The sequence below is a fragment of the Dermochelys coriacea genome, chromosome 15 (genome assembly GCF_009764565.3).
Source record: "Dermochelys coriacea isolate rDerCor1 chromosome 15, rDerCor1.pri.v4, whole genome shotgun sequence".
NCBI lineage: Eukaryota > Metazoa > Chordata > Testudines > Dermochelyidae > Dermochelys > Dermochelys coriacea.
Window position 1 is genome coordinate 5874976 of NC_050082.1, and position 19101 is coordinate 5894076.

Consider the following 19101-nt stretch of genomic DNA (forward strand, 5'->3'; position numbering starts at 1 on the left):
GGCTCTCCTCCCTTGACGCCTTGGAGGAGCAGTGGTGCTGTCCGGGGCTCTCCTCCCTTGACGCCTTGGAGGAGCAGTGGGTGCTGTCCGGGGCTCTCCTCCCTTGACGCCTTGGAGGAGCAGTGGGTGCTGTCCGGGGCTCTCCTCCCTTGACGCCTTGGAGGAGCAGTGGGTGCTGTCCGGGGCTCTCCTCCATTGACGCCTTGGAGGAGCAGTGGGTGCTGTCCGGGGCTCTCCTCCCTTGACGCCTTGGAGGAGCAGTGGGTGCTGTCCGGGGCTCTCCTCCCTTGACGCCTTGGAGGAGCAGTGGGTGCTGTCCGGGGCTCTCCTCCCTTGACGCCTTGGAGGAGCAGTGGGTGCTGTCCGTGGCTCTCCTCCCTTGACGCCTTGGAGGAGCAGTGGGTGCTGTCCGGGGCTCTCCTCCCTTGACGCCTTGGAGGAGCAGTGGGTGCTGTCCGGGGCTCTCCTCCCTTGACGCCTTGGAGGAGCAGTGGGTGCTGTCCGGGGCTCTCCTCCCTTGACGCCTTGGAGGAGCAGTGGGTGCTGTCCGGGGCTCTCCTCCCTTGACGCCTTGGAGGAGCAGTGGGTGCTGTCCGGGGCTCTCCTCCCTTGACGCCTTGGAGGAGCAGTGGGTGCTGTCCGGGGCTCTCCTCCCTTGACGCCTTGGAGGAGCAGTGGGTGCTGTCCGGGGCTCTCCTCCCTTGACGCCTTGGAGGAGCAGTGGGTGCTGTCCGGGGCTCTCCTCCCTTGACGCCTTGGAGGAGCAGTGGGTGCTGTCCGGGCTCTCCTCCCTTGACGCCTTGGAGGAGCAGTGGGTGCTGTCCGGGGCTCTCCTCCCTTGACGCCTTGGAGGAGCAGTGGGTGCTGTCCGGGGCTCTCCTCCCTTGACGCCTTGGAGGAGCAGTGGGTGCTGTCCGGTTCTCTGCTCGGTGTCCCCGTCTGCTTCCCTTGGTTTATTCCATGACCTCACTCCCGACCCTGTTCCACCCTTAGCTGGCCCCGGGCAGTTAACTGAGATCCGAACCTTGCGGCTGCTCCCCGGAGGCTGGGGCAGGGCCCTTTAGCAGTGGGCGGGCGATCCCCGGGGCCAGCCCAGCCCGGTGTCTACCCCTCCGGGGCCTCGGCCAGCTCCTCCCCCGCTCGCCCCAGGCGCCGCTCTTAAGGGGCCGGGTGGCTTTAAGAGGGACGCCCCAGCCCCGCCTGCAGCCGCCCGTCACGGCTGCTGCGGAGCTGCGCGGCGGAGCAGGCCGGCGGCTGCAGCAGGGGCAATGGCAATGGCAATGGGCGCCCGCCGCCCCGGCCCGCCCGTGGCCCTGCTGCTGCTGCTCCTGGGCCTCCTGCCGCCCGCCCGGCCCCTCTCCGGGCCCGAGACGCGCCGCAGCTCGGTGCTGCTGGACCCCGCCTCGGGCCAGCTGCGGATCGTGCCGGGCTGGGACCCCGCCGCCGTCGCCTGGGCCAACCTCACCGACCGGATCCAAGACACGGGGTAGGGGGGCCCCGCGTGGGGGGCTGGCTGGCCCCGGGGGGGGTGTCTGCATACACTAGGTCCCGATCCTGCGCCGGGCCGGTCCCGATCCGGCGGATCCCGGGGACGCCGGGCGAGCTCAGACCCGGCTGCTGGGAGCGAGCGAGCCTGGGCTGGGGTCTCCATTGCCGGTGGGTGGGAGGCTCCCTCGCCGCTCTCGAGACTGGGGTGCGGCGGGGCGCGAGGGTCGGGTCCTGGAGCTGCCCTGCCTGGGGGAGTTTCTGCTCAGGGGCTGTTCCGGCTGGTTCCTCTGGCCCTCTTCCATCTCCCCGCCCCCGCCCTGTGCTCACAAAAACATCTGTCAACAAGATCTAACTGTATCTTTCCTCTTCTCTCTTTCACTTCTGCTATTCAGTGAGGCTGGAATGCCCCTAACCAGGGGCTCATGCCATTTCTGCCACTTCCGCAGCATCAGGCGTGTTTGCGCCACCTTCCCGCAGTCCAGCAGCCAGGGCCTTTTGTTCCAGTCTCGATGGCCCCACGCACATATGATTTCATTTTCCATTGCGGTTATTGCATTCCACTTGTTGCAAAGCCCTTTGCAAATTGCTGGCGAAGGAGAAATCCCCTCTTGCCGTTAAAGGGGCAGTAATGTGGCGTGTGTAGCATCTGTGCAGTTCCACCCTTGAGATCACTTCGTGTACATCTACCTAGTATAGAATAAAGAAAAGGAGTACTTGTGGCACCTTAGAGACTAACAAATTTATTAGAGCATAAGCTTTCGTGAGCTACACGAAAGGTTATGCTCTAATAAATTTGTTAGTCTCTAAGGTGCCACAAGTACTCCTTTTCTTTTTGCGAATACAGACTAACACGGCTGCTACTCTGAAACCTAGTATAGAATATCAGGGTTGGAAGGGACCTCAGGAGGTCATCTAGTCCAACCCCCTGCTCAAAGCAGGACCAATCCCCAACTAAAGCATCCCAGCCAGGACCTGACCTGACCTTTGTCAAGCCTGACCTTAAAAACCTCAAAGGAAGGAGATTCCACCACCTCCCTAGGTAACGCATTCCAGTGCTTCACCACCCTCCTAGTAAAAAAGTTTTTCCTAATATCCAACCTAAACCTCCCCCACTGCAACTTGAGACCATTACTCCTTGTTCTGTCATCTGCTACCACTGAGAATAGTCTAGATCCATCCTCTTTGGAACTCCCTTTCAGGTAGCTGCTGCTATCAAATCCCCCCTCATTCTTCTCTTCCGCAGACTAAACAATCCCAGTTCCCTCAGCCTCTCCTCATATAAGGATAGCACCTGGGATGGTGCTTTCCAGTGCAGGTAGATAGATGCAGGCTCGCTGCACTGGAGCGAATGAGCTAGCAATTGCAGTGTGGCTGGAGTGGTGTGGGCAGTGGCTTTGGCTAACCGCCCAAATACAGTGCCTGGATCCCTTGCGACCCTCACAGTGCATACTCCCTCTGCTAGTCCAAGCTGCCGCCTCTGCCACGCTGCTACCTTCAGCGCACTGGCTGGAGCAGAACGAACGCCTCTGTCTACCTGCAGTGGAAAGCACCCTGCCAGCTGCAGTGTGGGTAAGGCCTTGCAGGCGCTTTCCATCCACATGCATGCTTAGATGGGGGTGTGCACATCCCTCTGCATTGCTTGTGAAAGGGGCACTATCAAGTGGCTCTTCCTCCTTCTGTTTTAGACATTATTACTCCCCTTGCCCTAGCACCAAGAGGCTCCACTTACGATTGAGCCTGTCTTAAAGCTTTATGCTGCTGCCCAACACCTGGAGCCCCACAATGCCAGGTGCTGTACAAGCACATGTTAAGCAACAGCCCCTGCCCTGAAGAGTTTATGATCTAGAACAGTGGTTCTCAACCAGGGTACATGTACTCCTGGGGGTACACAGAGGTCTTCCAGGGGTACATCAACTCGTGTAGAGATTTGCCTGGTTTTACAACAGGCTACATAAAAAGCACTAGCGAAGTCAGTACAAACTAAAATTTCATACGGACAACAACTTGTTTATAGTGCTCTATGTACTATACCCAAATGTAAGTACAATATTTATAGTCCAATTGGTTTATTTTATACTATGGTAAATATGAGAAAGTCGGCAATTTCTCAGTAATAGTGTGCTGGGATACTTCTGTATTTTTATGCCCAATTTTGTAGGGAAGTAGCTTTTTAATGAGGTGAAACTTGGGGATATGCAAACAAATCAGATGCCTGAAAGGAGTACAGTAGTCTGGAAAGGTTGAGAGCCACTGGTCCAGAATAAGAGTCTGAAAGGGGATGGGGTAAAGATATATAACTGTTGCCATGATGATTATTTTGAAACTGAAGCTGCTTCAGCTTTTCTCCTCAATTTGAAATAACTGAGTACAGGAAAGAAGCAGCCACCTTTTTGGTACAATCATTGCTCTCAAAACTCTGGTTCTGCTTATGCTAGTATCAGACCCCTGTTGCTGCGTAGTGCCTCTTATTCAGGGAACCGCTTTTAAAAAAAAAAAAAAAAAAAAAAAAAAAGGACTTGTGGCACCTTAGAGACTAACGCATTTATTTGAGCATAAGCTTTCGTGAGCTACAGCTGAATGCATCCGAGGAAGTGAGCTGTAGGTCACGAAAGCTTATACTCAAATAAATTTGTTAGCCTCTAAGGTGCCACAAGTACTTCTTTTCTTTTTGCGAATACAGACTAACACGGCTACTACTACTACTAGGGAACCTCTCTCATTCTAGCGCCTGGCAGGTTTTGAGTGAGCATCACTAATTAGCCACGGGTGTTTGTCTGAAGTGCATTACGGGACATCAACTAGCCGAGCAGAGTCACAGTGCAGGTCTAGCAAAGCAGCAGGCTGTAGACGATAAATGCCCCTTCAGTGCAATTAGCATGGTTATGGAGGCAAGAGGCTACTTCTCATCTTCTGGGTCAGGCTGGACATGTTGGGCAGTCCCCTCTCCCAGGTCAAAAGCTGGCCCAGAGAGCAATAAATAACTGCATTTCACTAGCCCACCCCAGCCTGTCATATATGGCATTTTCCTTAGCCCCGTGTAGTAGAAATAGTTGTTATGCTTCACCATGCGCAGGTAAAGAGCAATACCTCTGTACCTCAGGTGAGGTGGCTTATTTCAGATTTAAGCAAAACAATAAACATAGTCTCTTTAGATGAGAGAACAGTTCATGTTGCTAATCCCAGGTATTCAGAAGTCATGTTAAACCCTCCAAAAAATCACAAGTGGCATAAAAATCATGAGATTTAATAATAATAGTAATTAATAATTAATTAAAAATTAATAAAAAATAATTTTAGGGTTCTTTTATTTGTCTTCTCGTGTCGTAGCCCTGAGGCTGTCACATTTTCAAGCTTTTCTCTGCAACTGTGAGGCCTGGAAACTTACCTTTTAAAATAAATAAGTAAATAAAATAAAGTGGAGACTCTTGTGATCACGTGACTCCAGGAGCTTGGGCTTCACGAAAAACGCCCAGTGTTGTTGGAGTTGGCACTACTGCATTTGTTGCTCCCTCTGGAACTGTCTGCAGCATGCAGTGACAGCTGTCTCCCAGCAGCAGCCATTCTGCTGTGTTTAGATGTGATGGTGACGTATCTAGGTCAGTTGAAAGAAGGAAGTTTGGATGCTGGTTCTGGCGGAGGTGTGGCATTCAGGTCTGATTTGCTGTGTGACCTTGTTGTACCAATAAAATAAAAACCATCAGGATCTTATCAGGAAAAGGCAAAATATCACACGTATTGTGAATACAGAAAGAATCATAGTAAGCAGTTAGTTATAGCTGTAACATTCCATTCAATCTCATATTTATTCACACACTCATTCATACACACACACATACACAGGTTCTGCAAGGTTGTTATCATAGTTACCAGCCTTAGAGTTGCTCATGCCAAGCCACTGGCCAGGTGGCCTGGACATGAGGAGAGAGCAGGGCCTTGTCAGATGCACATCTGACGCTCCTGGAAGTTGGTTTGCAGAATCAGACCCCAAAGTTCTCACTTTCTAGAGTCCAATTTTATAGGAATTTCTTCCTATGCCAGTCTATGGGAACTGCTTCATCATGCTGTTGCTGAATCAATCAGCAGATGTCACAATCCTGACAGCTCCATGCTGCCAGATGTTATCTTGTTCTTTGGTTCTCCCATTCTTGAAGCTGTTGGGTGGATTCCAGTCTGCCCTCCGGGGGTCCTCTGGTTATTTCCACTTGACACCTTCTTCAGCTGATGGACACTGGATTCTTAGGCTGGCACCTCCCTGATCATTCAGTTATTATCCACACCAAGCATCCATCCACATACATCCTCTATCTCTATTTTAATCACAATTCTTAACAAAGCGAGATGATTACAACAAAAGGGAGGGGAATCTCTGGGTGCTGATTCTATTGTTAGAGTATTGCTTTGAGTCTCTCCCTGTGTGAGTAGTTGTTGTTCTTACAAAGAATTGCTTTGAGAACAGACTCTGTCTTAGAATGTACTAACACAATTAGCAGCTTGCAAGTTTCACACACAGAGGGAGAGAAACAGTACCAAAAATCAAGAGACCTCTTAATTAGTAATACCCTGGAATTTAAACTATGGGGAATCAAACTCATTTGTGATTTTAATACAGAACTACTTTAATATGTACGCTTCTGTGTACCTAATACTGGAGGGCTTAAGGTGCGCCTAGCACTCTGAAATACTTAGCACCAATACCTGGATGAGTATTGTGCTATCGAGTCACCAATAATGGGATCCTGCTGATTCCTAAGTAGGATCCCATTTAGGATTGACTCTAGCACCAGTAGGGGGAAGCTCACAGAGCCAGTGCCCCTGCCGTACCTGTCCTAGGGGCCCTCCATCTCCAGGGCAATCCAGTGCTGTTTCTTTCATAAATAACTCTCCATTGGGTGGGGTCTGTTAGCCAGCTGCAGTGGAGCAGTGCATTATCTCGGTGTGAATATCTGTCTGCCTGAGCCAATCGGAGTTGCTGACGCCCTCCTGCACTGACCTTCAGTATTGCTTACTGATCTCAGCAGGGCTGACTCTGGGACATGACCTCCTGGCCGTGTTCTGCAGGTCGGGCTGAGAGGCAGGAGGCTGGGAACGGCTGGTTTCTCCCATCAAAGTGATCAATGAGTTTTGGAGGGGGGAAGGTGCCATCTGCTCTCCAAAGTGACCCAATAGCTCTGTGGGTACTGAACGTCCCAGGCAGCAGCACCTGGTGGGTTTCATTTGCTGTTGGAGGCTGATCCACCCGTGACCTATCCAGGGACTGGAGATCTGTGCCGCAAAGGGGTGCCTACGAGACAGATGGCCCTGAGCCAGCTGCCAAAAGCCCTGCCCCCTTGTATCTCCGCTGGCCCCTATGGAGGGCCCCCCAGAATATACAACCTCTGCCCACTGCTAATCCTGGGGGGAGGGGTTGAATTAGCAAAGGTTTGTGTCCCTTCCAGCCCTGCTATTCTATGATTCTAAGTGCAGAGCACTGCGTGTAGAAGACCCTGCAGTGCTGGATGCCATGGAAGTGCCACTACCTATGTAAGGGTCAGTGGTTGTGCAGATCCTTTAAGGAAGAGCAGAAGTTTGTCTGGTCCCCCATCCTCTTCCTTTTTCCCTTGATGTCCCCCTTATGGAGGAAGACCCTGGTAAGCACCTCCCCTGGCTCCAGGGTGTCTCCAGCCCCAGCTGTGTAGTGGCAGAGGGATTCTTGGGAGCAGCTCCAGACAAAGCAAACAGAGAGGCCCAGGGAGTGGTTTGCTTTGTCTGACTGGAGCCTTTATCTGAAGGACGCTTCAGATAAAGTAAGATACAAACACAGCCCCCAGGGAGCCCGGGTGGAGGGAGTGCATTGCCTTGGGCCGCATGGGGATTTTCCATTGTGTGTGATCTTTCCCTTGTTCGTTCAGTGTCCTCTTTGCTTGCTGCAGGTGGTCCTTCCTGGAGTTGGCCACCAACGAGAAGTACAATGACAGCCTGCAGGCCTATGCTGCGGGACTGGCCGAAGCCACTGTGTCCGAGCAGGTAAATGCTGGTGCATGTCAGGGGACAGACTCGCGGAGCATGGAGCTCTGCTAGGGGTGGTCTGCAGCGCCCCTTTGTGTCCCAGTCCTAGGCTCTTCCCCCCCCCCCCCCCCGCTATGCCACTGCACTGCAATCTAGACTCAGGCTCAGTTTAGTCCATTCCTGGGCCTCTCCTATCAGAGACGGCCAGTGGTGCTGCATGTTAATGGCTCACTTGTGCCCAGTGGGGGCGAGGCTGAGATTCTTGAGCTCGTTTCACTTGTGAGCTAAGCTTGGCCTAGACTGAAGCCTGTGGAAATGCAGGGTGACTGGGATTGCCTGTCTGTGCTCCTCAGCCGCCTCCCACCTGTTCGGCTTGTCCCTAGCTCTCCAGTCATCCAGTCAGAGATGCCTTAGTGAGGAAAGCCTGACTTTACCCAGAGGTGATGGAGAACCAACTCCTCACTCAAGGACATTAAGTGGATATAAAGGGGTGAGCAGGTTGGGCCTTCAGATTGGCCTGTCCCATTGTTGCACTGTGCCCCCTTCTTCCTCCAGCTCATCTACATGCACTGGATGAACACCATGGTGGGCTATTGCGGCCCCTTTAAATACCAGACTGTCTACTGCGAGAAGCTGAAGAGCTACATAGAGACCAACCTGGCCTGGATGGAGGAGCAAATGGAGAACGGAGATCTGGAGTACTGGTACCAGGTGGGTGTGTGCTGTTAGCAGGTGGGCAGTGCCTTGCATTTATATGGTGTGCTGGTTAAGTTAACTGGGAGTCCTGGCCAAATTCCATCTGGGATGAGTAGATTGTAACTCTTTCATCTTTGGAGCGTCAGTTGGAGAAGTTCCTCCTCGCTTCCCCTCCTATAGGACATTATCTGGGCAGCATGGTCTGGTTAGCTCTGTATGTGCATGAGGATGGATTTGGGGGCAAGCCATAGAGAGCCTGATCCGTCGCTGAGTTCTCACTCACTTGGTCCAGGTTTCGGAGTGGTAGCTGTGTTAGTCTGTATGAGCAAAAACAACTAGGAGTCCTTGTGGCAGTTTAGAGACTAACAAATTTATTTGAGCATAAGCTTTCGTGAGCTACAGCTCACTTCATTGGATGCTAAAACCCACTTCATCAGATGCATGGAGTGAAAAATACTGTAAGCAGTGTATACACATAGCACATGAAAAGATGGGAGTTGCCTTACCAAGTGGGGAGGTCAGTGCTAATGAGGCAAATTCAATTAATGTGGAAGTGGCCTAGTCTCAACAGTTGACAACAAGGGGTGAATATCAAGAGGGAAAATTACTTTTGTAGTGCTAACAAGGCCAATGCAGTCAAGGTGGACAGTCGGCCATTTCCACCAGTTGATAAGTCACACCATGTGGGGTGGGATCTCAGACCCTGGCCTGCTCGCCGGTCCCTGTGCATGGGGGGCTTTACCATGTACCTGTCTCTCCCCCTACAGGTGCGCCTGGCTCTGCTGCAGCTCAAGGGCCTGGAGGATGGTTATAACGGGCGAGTGGCTTTCCCGATTGGACGGTTCTCAGTCGCCCCGTTTGGCTTTCTGTAAGTCCCTTTGGGCATGGGGGCAAGAGCTGGGTGATTGGACTTAATCCTGGCAGTCCTGGCTGATGTCAGGAGCAAAGGGGAACTGGAGAGATGGGGTGGAGCGAATGGGGCAGCTCCAGCACAGTGGGGCTGGGGGAAGCAGATGGGTGTTGGCCTGATACATACTCAGCAGCTGCAGTTCGCTGGTGGCTGTAGGGAGGAGCTGGGGCTGCGTCCCACAGGCATGCAGCAAAGGGACACTGTAGGTTTTAGGGACCCATTATTATCCGCATTTTACAGAAGGAAACTGAGGCACAGAAAGGTGTAATTTGGTCATATAGTGAGTCGGCAATGGCACTGGCAATAGAACCAGGAGCTCTGCCTCTAGATAGCTTCCCCACTACATGATCTTTAAAATACAGCGTGCTGGTTGGACATGGTGACTTGTTGCTGTACTCCCTGTCTCTGCAGAACCCCCAGCCCCCATCTGCTTAGCCTGCTGACCCCCCAGCGTGCCCTGGCTCTTGTTGGCCCTGCAGAGCCATGGTTGCTGAAGAAGAGTGAGGCCAGATTTGCGTCTGCCTCGCGTATTGTGTGCTGGGTTCTGAAATCAGGCCCCCTCCTGGTCAACCTGTCTCTGTGCCTCAGTTTCCCCATCTGTAAACCAGGGAGAGGAGTTGCCTCCTCCCAAGGTGCTGAGAACTGCTTGTTAATGTTTGCATGGTGCCTTGGTGACTTCTCTGGGCTGACTCCCCAGCATGGAGAGGACCTCCGGTTTTAATTAAAATCTAATGCAGTCCAGCAGCTCTTTAGAGTACCTCTGCCCGGACCCTCTTAGCCCTTCCTACCCACAATGCATTTATACCCACACAGCAGGGCAGATTGCTCCCAAATACATATATGCTCCAGCCTTGGTCTCTAACTGTGTACTGTTGTTTCATTAGCCCCTGGGGCTGAGGCAAGGCCTGAGTCACTGAAGCCAAAGGTCAGAAGTTCTGCCCCCCATGCCCTATGTCTGCAGTTGCCTCAGGCTGCAGTTTTATGACCGTCACTAGGGCTTGCAACTTATCCATGGTCAGATAAGGGAGTCCTGGCTGCAGGCAGAACCTGTGGGGATAAAGAAGGGATCATTACGGCCATTGCATGCAAATGGCCAGGACCAGGAGGGTGGAGTTTCCTGCTTCCTCCAGCCCGGGGAGTGGGCATAGCTGGGGTAACCAATAGCAGGATTCCAGCCAAGGTGAGGGTAGATGGCCCGAGGGTCTGCTCTGTTTTGGCAAATCCAGGGGCCTCTGTCTAAGCTGCCTGAGATTGTTATGAGCCCATGTGTCTCTGTTTTCCCCCTCCAGCTTGTTCCAGCTGGGTGGGGACCTGGAGGACCTGGAATCGGCCTTAAACAGAACGGAAAGGAAGTACACGCTGGGCTCGGGGTCTTGCTCCGCACTCCTCAAGCTGCTGCCGGGGAACCAGGAGCTCTTGGTCTCCCATGACACCTGGAACACTTACCAGTCCATGCTGCGCATCATCAAGAAATACACGCTACCTTTCCGGACCTCAGCCCACAGTGTGTAATGCGGGCGGGGGCCTGGGAGATAGCTGTGTGAGCTGGTGCCAGGATCGGTGCTCCTTAGCCCTGGGCAGGACGAGGGGGTGATAAGACAGCAGTAGTAAGCATGTATCTGCCTCCTAGAAAGCGGGATTGGCTGTCCCATGGGAAGGGCAAGAGGGGTAGCCACCAGACTGGAGCTTCCAGAGCCCATTAAGATGGTGTGTAAGCTTCCCTGCTCCTTATGCAAAGAGAGAGAGGGGTCCCGCTCCCCCTGCCGCTGGATCTTGCTGCCACTCCTGGGGTGGAGTTTGCTGTGGGAAGCTGGCAGGGCCCATCTCTTGAGGTGATGGGGCATGGTGGCTGCACCCCTGATGGCTCCCTGCCATTTGCTTCCCCAGGTGACGACATGATCTCGGGGCACGTCCAGACATTCTCATCCTATCCCGGCACCATCTTCTCAGGAGACGACTTCTACATTTTGAGCAGTGGCTTGGTGAGCAGCTGCTGCCTGGATCCTCCTCCCCTGCGTCCCTCCCCCATGGTCTAGCTGTCCCTGGGTTCTGTCAGCTAGGGTTTGAGTCTCCTGTCCCATTGCTGCTTTGGGATTCAAGGGAGCTGTATGCAGCAGGGCCATGAGTCGCTGTCTACACCAGGAATCCTATCATCTCAGTGCAGAACCCAAATCTTCCTCTGCCTATGTACTGCCCTACGGCTGCACCCTTCATGTGGGCAATGGGGTAGGTTGCCCCTCCAGCTCTGCCTATGTCACGTTCCTGCCCCATTGCCAGGAGCCCAGGTCTGGCCTCTGTTAGGTCACACACACCCTTACCTGGATTCGCTTATGACTCTGTTCTGTACCCTGCAGGTGACTTTGGAAACCACCATTGGGAACAGCAATGCTGTCTTGTGGAAATACATCCATCCGGAAGGGAGTGTCCTGGAGTGGCTGAGAAATATAGTGGCAAACCGGCTAGCCAGAAGCGGGGCCGAGTGGGCTGCCATCTTCCAGCAGTTCAACAGTGGCACGTAAGTCGACTAGCAGTCATCCAGACCATCCTTTGTGTCCCCCTCTCTCTCCTCCCTTCAGCAGCGATGGGATGGGTGAGTTCAGTCAAACAGGAAGATCTAACCTATCTCTGATGTCCGGTTATTGCACAAGGCACTCTGTGGTGATGGCACAATATCATGGGACATCACGTGACCTTGTGACATGCTTTGGCCATATGGTGTCACATGTTAGTTAATGTGTTGTGTTTTGTCACATTGCATGATGTCAGTGGCACTGAGACTAAGCAGCAAAGTTTAGGGAGTCTCGCCTCTTATGCAGACAGAAGGGGCTTCTAGTTTTGAAGGAGGAGGACCTGAGTTCCATCTCTGTTGCTTTGAAACTCGGGCTCTGTGAGGTGGTCCAGGGACAGTCGGGAGGTCCTAGGTCACCATGGATTTGTAACAATAACTGCATCCATTGCTCCTGCCACAGGGAAGTTTGCTTGGCTCTCAGATCCACCTGCAGGCATTGCTTATGGAACAACTTCTGATGTCTCTGCAGTTTGTTCTGAAACCAGCCCCAAATGATGTCCTGACATGGCGAGGGGATGAGAAGTGAGGGCAAATGAATGGAAATACCAGAGTAGGAGGGAATCTTTGTTTAAAACCTTGACCTGTGTTCAGTTTTGTTCCTCGCTTTGGTGTCAGTTTGTCCACTGCAATCACATGAGAGTTGCCTACACTGTAGCCACACAGGGATCCTTCAAACCGGAGCATAACAAGGGCATTCTGGGTCAGACCAATGGTCCATCTAGCTCAGTATCCTGTCCCTGACTGTGGCCAGTCTCAGGTGCTTCAGAGGGAATGAACAGAACGGGACAATTATTGAGTGATTGACTGTCATCCAGTCCCAGCTTCTGGCAGTCTGAGGTTTAGGGACACCCAGAACAAGGGGATGTGCCCTTGACCGTCTTGGCTAACAGCCATTGATGGATCTATCCTCCATGAACTTATCTGATTCTTTTTTAACCCTATTGTACTTTGAGCCTTCACAACACACCCTGGCAATGAGTTCCACAGGTTGACTGTGTACATTTATTAACAGTAAGGAAATCACACACCAAAGAGTATAGTTACCTTGAGCAGCCACGTGGTGGCAGCGTAAGTACACCAGGACCATTACTTGACATTTATTACCATGGTGCGAGGGCACTGAACTCCAAATGCTTCCCCTCTCGTCTCTTGCCCAGGTACAACAACCAGTGGATGATTGTAGATTATAACGCCTTCCTGCCAGGCAAAGCTGGCCTCCAGCAGGGGGTGCTCACGGTGCTGGAGCAGATCCCGTAAGTGCCTTCAAAAGGAAACATCCAGCTGTAATGTTATCAAGCTGTGAACTCGCTCCTTCTCCCAACCCTCCTCATGGGCTCTGGAGAGCGATAGGATGATGCCAGATTTGTTGCAGCTCCACCACCCGATATGGAGTCTGTTGCCCCTGCTCTGGGTCTAGCTGTAACGCTTGTGTTTACAGCACAGCCTTGACTGGCTGAGACCTCCCCTGTTGCTCTGAGACGAGGTCACATTCCTTGTCTTTAATGCTGAGGCTGTCACCTGGATAGAGGGTGGTGGGGTTTGATGGAGGTCTGGCTGCCCCTGGCCAGGCTCTCCTGCAGGGTTGTGGTTCATTCGTTCTAGGCACTGATCAAACATGGAAGCCCTGCTGAGCCAGAGGACCTTGGGGGAGCCAGCTGGCTGCCTGAGCTTGGGGCAGCTGCTCATTGGAGCTGGCTGGCCAGTACTCTGGCCCCCTGATTGTCCGGCTTTTTGGTTATCCAAGATGGAGACCACACTCATGCTTTTCCCAGCATGCAATCTGCTTCCCGTTTGTGTTCCGGTCTCTCATGCCCTCTCTCTCTCGCTCGCTCTCTCTCTCTCAGGGGGCTGGTGGTCGTGGCTGACAAAACAGAGGAGCTGTACCAGAAGGGGTATTGGGCCAGTTACAATGTGCCGTAAGGAGGTTCTCTTCTCTCTCCATTCCAGCCCCTTGGCTTCGGGCATCTTACTCTGGGGGGGGGGCGGTCAGCTAGGTGAACAGGCACCCAACCTGTGGTGCCATCTCGCCCACTGTGGGGTGCTCTTCCAACCGCACTGAAGGCTTGATCCAAACCCCGTTGGGCTTATGAAGAGCGTTCTCCTCTGCCCCCCAGCCAGATGGGGCTGGGAGTGATGTGCTGTCAGGGAGCTGTGCTGCCTGGTTCCAGAAGGGGGCAGCACTCAGCTGTTAAGAGGGAGTCAGCCTTTAATTGCTGGCTGGCGGTTGGCATGGGGTGGGCTTGGCAGCTGGGTGAGAACCAGGTGGAAATTTCCCTTTAGAAAGGGCCTTGCCCTGATAGGCTGTTCTAATAACATCTCGCTGAGTGGGTCTCAAAGCGCTTTACAGCCTGTGATTTCTCCTCACGACCCCCCTGAGGCAGCGCTTCCCTCCCCTGAGGTTTCTATAGATGGGAAACAGAAGCACAGAGTGGCTAAGTGACTTACCTCCAGTCACACTGGAGGTCTGGGACAGAGCAGGGAGCAGAACCTCCAAGTCCGAGGCGAGTGCTCTAACCACCGAGCCATCCGTTACCTTCCCCCATCCCTTTGGCACCTGGCCTGGCCTCTCTGGGTTGGGGGTGGGATTCCTTGAGGCACATGTACAAAGGCAGGAGGGGTCTCTGCTCAACCTATGTGTTACTCCCTCCCCCACATCCCCAGGTACTTTGAGCAGATCTTCAATGCCAGTGGCCAGCTGGAGCTGGTGAAGAAATACGGCGACTGGTTCACCTACGACAAAAGCCCCCGGGCCCAGATCTTCAGGCGCAATCAGACGCTCGTCCAAGACATGGACTCCATGATCCAGCTCATGAGGTGAGGGCTTCTCTGTGGGGAGAGGGAGTTTGGTGACGTCTAGTGCTGGGAGGGCCATATCACTCGTGGGAAGAGCGGACCTCAAGACACAAGTGCTCCATGCACTCCAGCACCTTGGCCTGGGAAAAGGTGTGTGAGGGAGACTGGCACAGACAGGGGGAGTCAAGCTGTGTGTTTGTGTGGGGGCAGAGGGAGAGTGTTAAGGGCTCTGTTATTGTAGGGTTGCCCCTTATCCTGATGTTGACAAGGCAGCTGTGCGTTCTTGGAACGCTAACTATGGGTCCTGGAGCATCCTTGGAGCTGATGCGCTGTCACTGCGTCTCAACAACATGTGGTGTCACAGCAGTGATCGTGTCATGGCATGATGAGGCACTATGGCTATTGTCTGGAAGGAGCCAGCCCCTCCTCTCTGTCAGGCTGGGGGATAGCTGGGGCAGGTACAGTTACACAGAGAGATGGGCTCAAAAAGCCAGATCAGGAGCACCCTTCAGCATGGAGATGTTCAGATCCTGAGGGTTTCCTGAGGACTGTCTCTGGTTACCAGGCTAAACTCTCAGCGCTTCCCTCCCCTGGGGCTGATCACCAGATCACCCCTGACCACAGTCTCAGCTTCGCTCTGCCTCCTAATCCAGCAAGGTCTAACCTCAGCACAAGCGAGGGCTGAGGTTAGATCCCACCTCCATAGCTCCAGGAGCCTGATCAAACGCACACTGAAAGTAACGAGACTCTGCCCTGACAACACTGGCTTTTTGGGTCAGGCTCTGAGGGCAACTGCTACAGTGATGAGCCTGGTGTAAGAGCCTAGACAGGGCAGAATAGCTCCTCTCCATCCTCGGTTCAAACGCAGCCTAGGGTCTTCCCCCTCCCTTCCAGTGCAGAGCTGCCCCAGTGGCTAATCCAGGCATACACCGGGTGGGGCCCAGCTCCCCACCCCTTGGGGCTGCTTCCGTTGAACGTGTTCATGCTGCCTCTCAGGTTCAACAACTTCCTGAAGGACCCGCTGTCCCGGTGCCAGGGCTGCGACCCACCCCAGAACGCCGAGAACGCCATTGCTGCCAGGTCGGATCTGAACCCTGCCAACGGGACCTACCCCTTCGCTGCGCTGCGCCAGCGTTCGCACGGGGGCACGGACATGAAGGTGAGGGCCAGAGGGGGAGGTGACGGGCGAATCTGACGGGTGAGCGCAGGCTCCTGCAGGGAGGAAGCCTACTGCAGCTTTGGCTAACGGAGCCAGAAGAGCTGCTCTGACGGTGGATCCAGAGGTTGTCAGTTCGATCCCTGCTGCTGACCACTTAGGCCTGGGGGCGTGGCATTATAATCTCTATATGTGTGTGCGCTCCAGCTCCATGGGCTCAGCCCAGCTCCATGGACTCAGCCCAGCTCAAGTGTTTCCGCCTGTCTTGTCCCCCAGAGCCCATCTGGCAGGACCTGTGCCAGAGATGCTCCTGCTGACTCTGCGGAAATCATCAGACACTTGGTTTTCCTCTCCCTAGATCACATCCTATGCGATGGCCAAGGGCTACAGCCTGATTGCTGCCTGCGGGCCCACTTGGGACGATGTCCCCCCTTTTCAGTGGAGCACCTCTCCCTACAGCAACCTGCTTCACATGGGGCACCCTGACCTCTGGAAATTCCCCCCCATCAAGATCTGGTGGGACTGAAGTGGAGACTGGATCCCCTGTCATCTGTGGCCGAATGAGTTGGAGCAGAGGTGCTGATGGTGTGTCTCATCTCCCTCTCTGTTTCCGTATAGTCTGGACTCTGGTCTATCCCCTGTGGGGCTGCTCCATCCCCAGCAGCAGTTCCCCTGAGAAATAAGGGAAGAATGTATCTCTTTTCAGGGGGAACACAGGGGATACATGGGATGGGGGGAAATGACAGAAGGGGCAGCATGATTATCTTGGGTACAGTGCAGCGACTACATCAAATTTTGTCCTGTCGTAAGTGGCTGGAGCTTGTTGAAACCGATGGCCATTGCACCTGCTTCTGCCAGGCCTTGGTTTGGCCCAGTGGACGTAGCTTGTAATTTTGCTGCATTGTCTTAGCTTGCAAACTGGCTTCTTGCCCTCTGAACAAACTGTGATGCTCCCCAGAAGCTAGGGGAACCCCAGCCTCTTCTCCTGCCCCCCAGCTCCCCTCCTTTCCTGCCCCGCTGGTTGTTTGGTCACTGTCACTCCCGCCTCCAAAGACCAGAGCTGCCACCAGGTCCCACCACAAGGAGGAGCTGCCTGCTGGGAGGGTGAAGCTTGGCCCACCCCTGGCTGCCAACTCCTGAGCAGCGAGCAGTGACCCATGGCAAGGAGCACTATCGTTCTCTGTAGTGGAATCGGAGCTATCCCCTCTGCATGTAATGCACAGAGGTAGGTTTGCCTCTCCATACCCTAACCCTCAGTGCTGAACCTTGGGGGTGTATCATCCCAGCTGGTGTCTGGCAGCCCCAGGAAGATCCCTGGCAAAGTGCCCACCCCTTCGCTGCATCTCTCCGCACTGCCCTCCAGTGCCTGGGGGTGACTGCCCGTGCTGCCTTGGAATCTTCCGCTGCTGTTTGTTGCACTTGTGGCTCAGGTGATGCCCTTGCCCCTTGCTTTGCTGGCTCTAGTCCAAAGCAAAAGCCCAGCAGGCTGCATGCAGGGTGCAGCCTCAACCTAAAATCTTTCTACTTTTGTGCCTGTTGTACCCACTACCTCCCGAGGCCTGGACCACAGGGTGCCACAGGCATGTGGCTTGTGCAGGTGAGGAAGCTTTTGCCTGCTAAAGGGAAATGGAGCAGGGTTAGTCAGGAGGCCACCAGGGCAAACCTCATTCCCCTTGAAAAGTAACAACAAGGAAGGCTTAAAGCCAGGCTCAGATGCTGCAGATGCCCCTGGCTCCCTGGGCAGAAGTGTTCTCACCCCTTGGCTTAGCTGCCAGCTGGCCCCAAGTGGAGCTGCAGCACGGGGCTTGTTCTGCGGCCCCAGTGCAAACTCTGGAGTTCTGGGCTCGTGTGCAAATGAGATTAAAGAGCTGTTTGGCTTGGTTTTAGTCACAAAACTTGCTGAGTTGTTGCTGGATCTCACGCTGAAAGGAGGCAGGTTGGGGTTTCAGCTGGCGTGAAGACTTCTAGATTGGTAAGGCCCAAAGGGACCGTTCTGACCATCCAGCCTGACCTTGTATTGCACGGGCTGGAGAACTTCACCCCAGGATTCCTGCTCCAGGCCCCTAACATCTGGCTGAGCTCATGTATGGGGCCCAGAAGATCTCCCGTGAGGTTGCTTTTCCAGCTAGCAGCAAGGGCTCCTCGCTTCTGTCTGCTACACCTTCCTCATGCCATCACAACCCCACCAGCCCTCTCTGGCATGAGCGTGAGGATGCCCCTGAATCTGCATCACTCACCCCACAGCTCACACAGTTGGGTGCATCCATGAAAGCAGCAATTCAGTACAACAGGGTCAGTGGGTCCATGCTGCTCAACTGCCAGAACATGATGGGGTGGAAAAGCTGGTCAGCTGCTGGGGCCAGGGGCAAGAGATGGGGTGGGGGCATTTTGGGATAGCCGTACAGTGCGATGTGGGAGTCCTGGCTAACCCATCTCAGACCCAGTCCCGTGGTGGCTGCAGATGAACTGTGTTAGAAGCTGATTGCTGCCCGAGGACTGTTTTGGAGCCAGGGCCAAAGCATGAATCATAGAATATCAGGGTTGGAAGGGAACTCAGGAAGTCATCTAGTCCAATCCCCTGCTCAAAGCAGGACCAATCCCCAACTAAAGCATCCCAGCCAGGGCTTTGTCAAGCCTGACCTTAACCTCTAAGGAAGGAGATTCCACCACCTCCCAAGGTAACACAGTCCAGTGCTTCACCACCCTTCTAGTGAAGAAGTTTTTCCTAATATCCAACCTAAACCTCCCCCACTGCAACTTGATACTATTACTCCTTGTTCTGTCAAAACATGGCGTGGTATGGCCATCAGGTATGTGGGGCAGCAACTGTGTTCCAGCCTTCGTGCCGACCTGTAGCATCGAGCCTCATCTGCCCAGCTGAGCTCCTAGGACTGCTTTGGAGAAGAGCAAGGAATGCCCCAGGGTTGTGCACTAGCCTGCAACTTAGACCTGCATTCAGTTCCCTATTCCAGCACAAACTTCCTGTGTGACCTTGGGCAAGTGAGGAAGCTGCTCTGTGCCTCAGTTTCCTCATCTCTGAGATGGGTATAATAGCCCTGCCCTACCTCTCAGGGGTAGTATGAAGTTAAATACCTTAAAGACAAGGAGGTATTCAGTGATGGGAGACCTGTAAGTACCAGAGCTAGAGAGATGGTAACGGGCCCACTAGTGATATTTCTAAAATGATTGCAAAGTCCTCTCAATCTAGGTGCCTTGATCTGCTCTGGCAGGCAGTGAGCAGTTGGGAGTAATCACTTCATTGGTTTGGGATTAATTGGCTAATGTTTGTAAAGTGTGTTGAAGGTTTTTATAAAGGACTCACTAAGGGCTAAGTCCATCTGGCTCTACAGAGCAACTAGACCATAGGGGAGAGATTTCCTTTTAGGGGCTTTCAACGTTGTCTAATTAGCTGCCCCCTCTGGCTTAGATTCTTGGATTAGGGCATGGGGAAAACAAGTGGCAACATATTTATCATGCCCTTCAGAAGCCCCTCCATAAATTCAG

General features: G+C 53.6%; 1 protein-coding gene across 1 annotated transcript; it reads left to right on the top strand.

The window, feature by feature from the left end:
* The first annotated feature begins 889 nt into the window (after positions 1 to 889).
* On the top strand, positions 890 to 17485 carry PLBD2 (phospholipase B domain containing 2). Its single transcript, XM_038373262.2, has 12 exons — positions 890 to 1486; positions 7398 to 7491; positions 8029 to 8184; positions 8937 to 9037; positions 10369 to 10583; positions 10967 to 11061; positions 11434 to 11594; positions 12806 to 12901; positions 13493 to 13564; positions 14310 to 14462; positions 15438 to 15600; positions 15956 to 17485. Exons 1-12 carry the CDS (start codon positions 1269 to 1271, stop codon positions 16121 to 16123), a joined length of 1692 nt encoding a protein of 563 aa, XP_038229190.1. The 5' UTR covers positions 890 to 1268; the 3' UTR covers positions 16124 to 17485.
* The last annotated feature ends 1616 nt before the right edge of the window (positions 17486 to 19101 follow it).

What these genes read in the sequence shown, in the direction of transcription:
- PLBD2 (XM_038373262.2), top strand. Translation starts at nt 1,269, where the DNA reads ATGGCAATGGCAATGGGCGCCCGCCGCCCCGGCCCGCCCGTGGCCCTG. An exon ending in ATCTGGAGTACTGGTACCAG is followed by an intron (nt 8,185 to 8,936) that starts GTGGGTGTGTGC and finishes CTCCCCCTACAG; the next exon opens with GTGCGCCTGGCTCTGCTGCA. An exon ending in TCCATGATCCAGCTCATGAG is followed by an intron (nt 14,463 to 15,437) that starts GTGAGGGCTTCT and finishes GCTGCCTCTCAG; the next exon opens with GTTCAACAACTTCCTGAAGG.